This window comes from Oratosquilla oratoria, chromosome 14, assembly GCF_046742065.1.
Source record: "Oratosquilla oratoria isolate Oo_2021 chromosome 14, ASM4674206v1, whole genome shotgun sequence".
NCBI classification, from domain to species: domain Eukaryota; kingdom Metazoa; phylum Arthropoda; class Malacostraca; order Stomatopoda; family Squillidae; genus Oratosquilla; species Oratosquilla oratoria.
This window is the reverse complement of record NC_134790.1, coordinates 68,707,537-68,716,512: the sequence shown is the minus strand read 5'-3', so window position 1 is coordinate 68,716,512 and position 8,976 is coordinate 68,707,537. Positions and strand designations below refer to the sequence as shown.

At 40.8% G+C, this 8,976-nt stretch overlaps 1 protein-coding gene across 1 annotated transcript in view; it reads left to right on the top strand.

Annotated features, from left to right (window-relative positions):
- LOC143032913 (methyl farnesoate epoxidase-like) overlaps positions 1-2,342 on the top strand; it is a 108,964-nt gene extending 106,622 nt beyond the window's left edge. Inside the window, exons 11-12 of the mRNA XM_076198174.1 lie at positions 1,400-1,561; positions 1,965-2,342. Coding sequence (XP_076054289.1) covers positions 1,400-1,561; positions 1,965-2,152 — 350 coding nt within the window. The 3' untranslated portion in view covers positions 2,153-2,342. The remainder of the gene's footprint in view (positions 1-1,399; positions 1,562-1,964) is intronic.
- The last annotated feature ends 6,634 nt before the right edge of the window (positions 2,343-8,976 follow it).

The window sequence follows — 8,976 nt, the reverse complement described above, 5'->3', positions numbered from 1 at the left end:
TGAGCCACAACATAAAATTCTAATAAATATTCCTTAAAGAGTTCAGTGCCAATAGTCCCCTTTTATACACAACTATCTTTTAATTTTCTTACATAGTTCTTTTTCCCTCCTAAAAAAACGATCCCACTCGAGCATGTGGTCTTTTCTAGGTAGTCCATAGTCCATGTCGAAATACCGAAACTTACTATACCGCGATCAGTATGCAGAATTCGTCAGCATAAGGAAAATATATAGATAAGACAATTATATATTAAGTAAAAGAGAATTCAAGATTTCATCTACTATCCATTATATTAGATCCATATGTATACGAAATATAGAAATGTATAATCGTAGCTTATCTAATGGCCAGTCCCTATTTATACTTGAGATGGAGACCAAACTTACCTCACCTAAAGGAGTGAACAGTATTACACACCTAATCCAATTAGTGTCATATCTCCAAACCAATTAGTAAAGAACTGAAGGTTTGGGATATTTGGTTCCTTTGTAGAGCAGAAATTATAAGATACCTGCGGGATTTTGTCACACGGGATTTAGTCCTCCAGGATTTTGTCCGTACCCCGGTGGTAGTAAGTCAAAGTAGAGAGACTAGAGGAGGCAGATAATTTTAAGTATTTAGAATCATATGTAGCAGGGAATAGAGGAGTTGGGGTGGGGGTAAACTGTAGTATAGAGTAAAGGAAACAAGTAAATGTCTTGGGGGAATGAAAAGTGTCATAAATAAGTATCTAAGGATGGGTACAAGGAGCAGAGTAATTTCAGGGGTGACTGTACCAAGGATATAGCATGTAGAGATTTACAATTTAACAGAGGCAGGGAGGAAGTATTTAAATGTATTTGAAATGAAGTGGTATTAGTCATTTTCGAGACAAATCTAAGGAGAAATAAATTACTATTAATTGCACTAACAGAGGAAGAGTGCAAGACGAATAGGTGGGCAAACCAAAGTAAAAGGTACTATGAAGGTGATAAAGGAGTGGAAATGTAATTAGATAAAGCAAATAGACCGAAAGGAAGATGGCAAATGGAACAAATGTGTTGCTGACAACGCCTCTAAATGACAAGCGTAGAACAAGGAGGCCAGACAGAGGGGGCGAGAAGAAATAAAGGTATTTGCAAGTGATATAGCATAGATTGGGAGAAATCTTTCTTCATCAATGGACTCCGAATAGTTGAGTGATCCTCTGAATATTTGCATTGCAGATATCGGGCATACACATATGATGAACTTTGTATTATATAGTAGCCAAATCGATATCCGTTTGAAAAGGTCTATATGTATGAAATATATTTAAGAGTGTATGTACTGTGTGTACTTAATGAATTATGATTATGAATGCACACATGCGCATGCATGTACTTAGGCATAACTAAATATACTACATGTGTTTCGCAGGTTACTATTTCCCTAAGGGCTCGGTGATTATAAGCAACCTGTACAGCATCCACAATGACGTCGATTACTGGAAGGATCCAGATGTCTTCCGACCAGAGAGGTTCCTCAATCATGATCAGACTGCTTACGTTCACAATGAACGCATCTGTCAGTTCGGCATCGGTAAGACCTACCAGCTAATTTGAACCCTGAAGCCTCTGTGTGTTACCCCTCTAAACTGAGCTTCATCTCTGCTGGTTAAAACTGTCTAGGACGAACAAGGACAAACATTGCAATTCATGTCACTTAGGTGATTTCTAAATAGTTTTATGCATAATTTTTGACTTACGATAATAATGTAGAAGAAAGCTCTCCGGGTCATTTCATGCTTGTGGTCCAGACATCTTTCTTGTCACTACCTCCTAGAGTTGACAACTGAGCCTTACTACAAGTCTGTTGTATACAGAGGATTTTTTTTTTTTTTTGTCGTGGGGAGAGGAGTGAGTACAAGTGAACTAAGCCGATACTGAGATGTTTCTACCGGCTCCTGATCTGTGTCTAAACTTGACTTTTCTTTCATCCACAGGTAAGCGGATCTGCATGGGAGAGAGCCTGGCCCGCATGGAGGTGTTCCTCTTTTTCACGGCCATGATGCAGAAACTGAAGTTCTCCTTGCCGGAGGACGAACCCCCGCCGTCTCTGAAGCGGCCCGAAGGTGTCACCTGTGCCCCTGACACCTGCAAAATCCTTGTTAACACCCGTGATTTTAAGTAAAAGAGCTATCTTAATCTCTTCAGCACTTATTTGAAAAATATCGCCTGTAATTGGCCGGTACAAAATATAGAAAGCTTGAGACCAGTTTGGCAAAGTTAAACGATTTTTAGTCCATGCTATTTCATTGAGTGATCATCATGTTAACTGAATGCTGTTTTTGCCGCAATCCGAAATAAAGTTGATAGCTACATTAGTGTTGAAGTTTTTTTTCCCAAAAATCTCCCCTCCCCCTCTTAAAATATAATCAAAATACCATAAAAATCTTTATATATGATCATGTACCTGAAAATGTTTATGCTACACAGTGATTTCATATTTCAGTGGAAAATACAGTTATTCAGTGCAGCAAATATTGAAGGAATACATATAAATAGAAGCTTAATAGTAAGTATATAAAAAGACAACATGGTATTACGCATAGAGGAAAGATAAGATTTACCTTACGTAAATGTTCAACAATCCCGGTTATTTTTTTTTTTTTTTATTCAATTATTTTATTTTTTTAAGGAAGGTTGAGGTTGACCAAAAAAGAATGAGTACACACGCATACAGGTACTGGCGGAAGCAAATGATTAGGCTGCGGTCTTTTCTACACTTTATTTTACCGGGCAAATAGCACAGTGGTAACCCTCATATAATATACATCTTCATGAAAATCTGAATACGAGACTCGGTGTCTTGCTTTCCAATTTGATGGAAGAGAATGCGCAAATACGCAACAGGAAGACTGGGTTCCGTTCTCAGAATGAATCTGTTATACCTACACAAATATTTAAGATCCAAAATCACACGCTATTGCAAACAACCATCGTGTTTTTCTGGCCATATAACCCACAGTTATAGTATACTTTCGTGTCCGTTGAAACTTACTCTTATGTGTGCAACAGAAACGTGGGGGGACGTTTGGAATCTTTATTGTGACGTTAAGCGTGTAGGAGTTACAGTAGTGAGAGCTACATGCTCCCAGTAAGACAGACGGCTATAGACTGACGTGAGGGCAATGTCGTACTCTCTACGTAGAAGGAAGACGATGCCACGTTGTATTACACATGTATCAATCAATGAGGGCCTTGTGCCCGTAACAAAGAGTCCTTGTACTGGAAAGCGTCTGGGGGTCAGGCACTCCACAACACTGCGGTGCAAACCTACGGTGCCCTGCTCGGGTCGAATGGCAAAGGCCCCTTGTAACATTATATCACACCTCCCCATCCTCCGCGCTCGCACGACCATGGCGAGGGGAATGATTACCTGCAAGCCGGGGGAAGCGGCGGAGGCGGAAGTGGGTGGATCCGCGCATGAAGACGGCAGGTCCTCCACCGAGGGATGGGACGCAACGGGGCTGCGTCTCCGGAGGCCGGTGGTCGCTCCCGTAGACGGCGGGGCGGCAAGGCTGGTTGGACAGCGCCCATCCTCGTCGGCGGAAATGGCGTTTCAGAGCTTTCAACATGGAGGGATGGATTTGGGTAGGGCGCAGCGGTCGAACGGAAGCGGGTGACCCAAGGCGGGGCTTATCCGTGCTGCGGCCCGTAGTCTCCAGAGCGTCCCGTCGACGTCGGCGGCTGGCGACGGGTCGTCACCGCAAAGCGCCAGTATTGCCGGTGACGGCGCTCTTGACGTGAGGAGGGGACGAGTGTACGATGGTCTGTCATCCACGAGAAGTGGGACCAACGAAGCGGGCATGGCTTATATTTTGATGCGGCCCGGGTGGCAGCAAGCGTCTCCAGTGGTAGTGGCGTGTCAGGTTTCGGCGTCCATCGGAAACCGTTGGCCACGCAGGACGAGGCAGAAGTGCCCGGTGTTTCAGTCCTGCATGCACACCGCGTCCTCGGATGGAATCGAAGGGGGTCCGCGCACGAGGACAACAGGTTGTCCGCCGAGCGGAGAGGGTGGCCCGGTGCTCGAAGGGTGTCAGCACGGGCGCTTAGCACGGGCGACGGCGACAGAGCTCGCGAAGTGCCCAGTATTTCAGCCCTACGTGCACATTGCGTCGGGGGCGGAATCGAAGGGGTTCCGCGCACGAAAACGGCAGGTCTTCCGCCGAGCGGAGAGGGCGGCTCGGTGTTCGAAGGGCGCCAGCACGGGTGGTGGCGACAGAGCTCGCCTTACGACAGGAGTGACGTTACCTTGCTGCACCGCTTGAACCTGAAATGCGAAAGGTATCGGGCTGGGTGTGCGGGCGGCGAGGGGCGTCGCGTCGGCTTGCAGGTGGATTCTCACGAGGGGGGAGGAGAACCATTGTCTTTCCTAGGGGGACGGTGCTGGTGTCGTCCTTGGAGACCAGAACGTCATTAAAGCCCCGTAGGAAGTAGTCGCGAGTGGCGGCCGGTGAGCTATTAATGGGCAATGTCAGCTCGGCGCCAGGACAGGTTCCGGGGAGTCGGGTGGGACTGGCCAAGCCGAAGGAGAGAAGGGTCGTTCGGACCTGCCCGTGAATCCATATGGTGGCATTGCATAGGATTACAGAGGCGGAACATGCCGACAGGAGACCTTTTGGTCCATATCTCGGTCGGATGCGAAAAAATCATAATAATGATAAATGAATGAATAGATAAATAAATAAATGAATGAATAAAAACTATAATAATGTAAATAATAAGATACATAGATAAATGCATAGGTATAGTTAAATAATGAACAAACAGGTAAATAGCGAATAACAATAAACTGACATATAACTAATAATAAATGAAAATCAAGCAAATGATAATAAACAAACAGACAAATGATATCAAAACAAATAAACAAATAATATAAAATAAATGATAGTCATTACAGCATCTTGCTTAGGTGTTTATCTAAATAATTCTTAAAGCTTCGAACTAAACTACATTGCACTGCCTCTGCATGAAGTTTATTCCATTCATTAACTACATGGTTGGCGAAGTTGTTTCGACCCACTTCCAAATTAAATCCATTTCCATACAGTTTGAGACCATCGTTTCTTGTCTGATTCTCATTCAGTGTGAAAATTTAGTCATTTTTTATTTTGTCAATTCCCGTTAGAATTTGACAAGACCTGTATCAAGTCACCTCGGAGTCTGTTTTTTTATTTTTTTTTTTATTTTTTTTTTTTAAGGAAAACAGATTCATATGTTTTAGTCGATTTTTGATATTTGGAATCAGTTTCGTGGCTCGCCGTTGTAATTTTTCCAATCTGTCAATGTCTTATGAAATTCGGTGACCATACGGAAACAGCATTTTCCAAATATGGACGAACTAACGATTTATATAGCTTGTTAATGAGTGATGGACTTTTGAAGTCAAAAGATCGTGCAATTAGTCCTAGAATCTTATTTGCTTTCCCAGAGGCAGAAATACACTGCTTAGATGATTTCAGATCGTTACTGATAATTATGTCAAGATCCTTTTCACTATCCACTTTTGTTAACGAATTTAACAAATAACTTGTAATCGTACCTGCTGTTATTTTTACCTATGTGCATTACCCTGCATTTACTTGTGTTAAATTTCATTGGCCACTTTTCAGACCATTGCTGTAATTTCTCTAAATCTTCTTGAATATCTAATTGGTTTGAGTGATCATTTGCCATTCCGCACATTTTTGTATCAACAAATTTGGAAACAAAAGATTTTAGTCCGTGGTCTATATAATTTATATATACTATGAATAGAAGTGGCCCAAGAACGAAACCCTGAGGAACTCCACTCGTAACAGTTTTCCATCCAAAAAATTTTCCATTTAAAACAACTCTCTGTTTCCGCATCATTCAACCAATTACTAGTCCAACTTAATAGGCTACCACTTACTCCGTGTAAAGCTAATTTAGTAAGTAGTCTTTCGTTTGGGACGGTATCAAAAGCTTTTGCAAATTCTAGACATATTAAATCTATATTGTTTCGTTTGTCATAATTCGAGATAACTGTGTTATAAAATTCGAGTAAGTTAGTCACGCAAGAACGTTTCCGTCTGTAACCATGCTGACTATCAATTATCAAACAGTTACTTTCTAAATGAGGTTCGATAGCATCTCTGATGATAGCTTCCATAATTTTTCCTATGATTAAAGTCAAACTTATAGGCCTGTAGTTATTTGGTTTCTTTTTGTCACCTTTTTTGAATATTGGAGTAACGTTAGGTAGCTTCCATTCTCTTGGAACATCTCTGGATATGATGGATTTCTTGGAAATAATTTCTAATGGAACAACAATCTCATTTTTTATTTCCTTTAAGATTCTTGGATGCCAACCGTCAGGCCTTGGTGTTTTATTAACTTTGAGTCTCTCTATACACCTTCTGATTTTTTTTTTTTTTTTTTTTTTTTTTAGTATAGTAAGTTTACCCTAGACTTTTCACAGGTTTCAGTTTGGAGTTCCTTTTCACGTGTTTCGTTTACACATTCCTTCATTTGAATATTCAAGCTGACCGTTAGCAGATAATAGTGGACCAATTTGATTCCTAACAACCTTTTTATCTCTAATGTAACTATAGAATTTTTTGGGATTATCTTTGGATATTCATTTCGTATTGTCGTTTTCGTTTTTCATTTTATTTTTCAAATCTCTTTGTATTAATACGTAACTTTGATAGTCATTAGATGCACCCGAGCACTTGTATTTCTCATCAGCTTGTCTCTTTTTAGCAATACTTTTTTCAGTTTCAGTTGCGGTCCCTGTCTCCGACGTCGAGGCGGTTCCGGGGCGTGGTGCACGTGGGAGATATGTCGGCCGCGTCGCTCTTGATATCTCTGAAATGCCTAGGTGCTGAGGGCCTATCCCTGTGACTTTCGCACCTGAATAAGGCAGCGAGTCGCGGTCGCTGACAGGTGGTGGAGGGCGATGGGCCGGAAGGCACTAGGACGGCAATTGCCACAAGCATCATCCTACTCACTGCGCCATCTTATGTGTGCAACAGAAACGCGGGGTGACGTTTGGAATCTTTATTGTGACGTTAAGCATGCAGTAGAGCTACAGTAGTGAGAGCTACATGTTCCCAGTAAGGCAGACGTCTATAGACTGATGTGGGGGCAACGTCATACTCCCTGCGCAGAAGGAAGACGATGCCACATCATATTACACATGTATCAATCAATGAGGGCCTTGTGCCCGTAACAAAGAGTCCTTGTACTGGAAAGTGTCTGGTGGTAGGGGCATGCTACAACACTGCAGTGCAACCCTACGGTGCCCTGCTCGTGTCGAATGCCAGGGGCCTCTTGTAACATTATACCACACTTACAATGTTGAGTTTTAATTTCTAATTTTTCTGCATTGAAATACACACACAGACACACACACACACACACACACACACACACACACACACACACACACACACACACACACACACACACACACACACACACACACACACACACACACACACACACACACACATGCACGTACCTAATGTGTTAATTATACAGCGATTTCTAAGAGTGTTGTAATATCTTATAATTATATTAGAAACTTAAGTTAAGATATTGTATTGTCAAAGAATTGTAAGATCATCTGTTATCATAATAGAACAAATAATTTCCCTTATATTTTATCAGTCATTCTAGTTTCCATTGTGAAAACCGAGTTATAATTGGTGATATGCAATTCATTATTTTTTTTATGCTTTGCTAACATATGCTAACATTGAAAAGTTTATATTCAACGTACCCAGATCCAAAGCACTTGAAAAATACCAAGTACATTCAAGTACAAATAAGTACTATTGGGTAAATCCACTTATGTGTTATTTTTAGTTTTAAAATTACCGGATGTATTATTAATACAGAACAATGAACGAAATTTAATGTCCTGATACTTGCCTATACATTCTAAATAAAATTTGCCTTTATTACTGATATGAGAAATACAGTATATGCATTTGGACCATAGGAATATAATTTATTTAAGTTATTCATAAAGCATATAATCTTATTTTGCAATTCTGTGATCAAAGCAGTAATGTGATAAGATAAAGGTAAATTTACATTCATTGTTCTATATCGAATGCCAGTTTTTAACAGTGTGCTTATCAATGCGTATCAGCAAAAACTACTAACTTTCGTGCTTTATGAATTTGTGACAGGAATTTTTCTTATATCAAGTAATTGTATTTAATTATAATGGGAATTATAATTATAATTACAAACATTAGCGAAAGATTCTCAGCGCAGTTTTGCTTATCCTATGTAATGTAAATGCACAAAAGCAATGGTGGCTTTGTTTTTAGATTAACGGCAATATGTCATCAACATGGCGTCCATTATCCCCAACTTGATCTCGTCGCTGTGGAGGGTGTTCCCTTCAGCTAAATAAAGCCACCACGCAGAAGCTGTAATAAGAACATAAGAATGGAGAAAACTCCAAGAGAACATAAGGCCTACGCTAAGCAGGTCTATGTCACACACCACCTTTCATCCCTATCCATAAAGTTATCTAGCCTTCTTTCTTAACAACCAATAGTTAAAGCACTCACTATATTGTTACTAAGTCTATTCCATTCGTTACCCATCCTGTTGGTAAACCAATTTTTGTTTCTTTCTTTCTTAAATCTAAATAGTATGAATAAAAGTCGTAAAACAAAGTACGTGATGAATCGAGATGAACTTAACACGGGGCTACGGCTGAATAACACGACCTGGTGGTAGCTTGAATAGAAAATACTTGGTCATGAAAAAAAAAAAAAAAAGGCTTTCTTCTATGTGCCATCTCTAAACCTAATAAGGGTGTCTGCTCTTATTCAGAATAAATCTGTGACAATCGACACTGGGTTGACGGTGTTAAGGTCGCTGCAACCTTGAAACAGACAGGAAGAGCGTCCTCGTCCTCTGAGTGCTAAAAAGAAGTGCCGAAGTTCTTCTTTAACTTTTAGT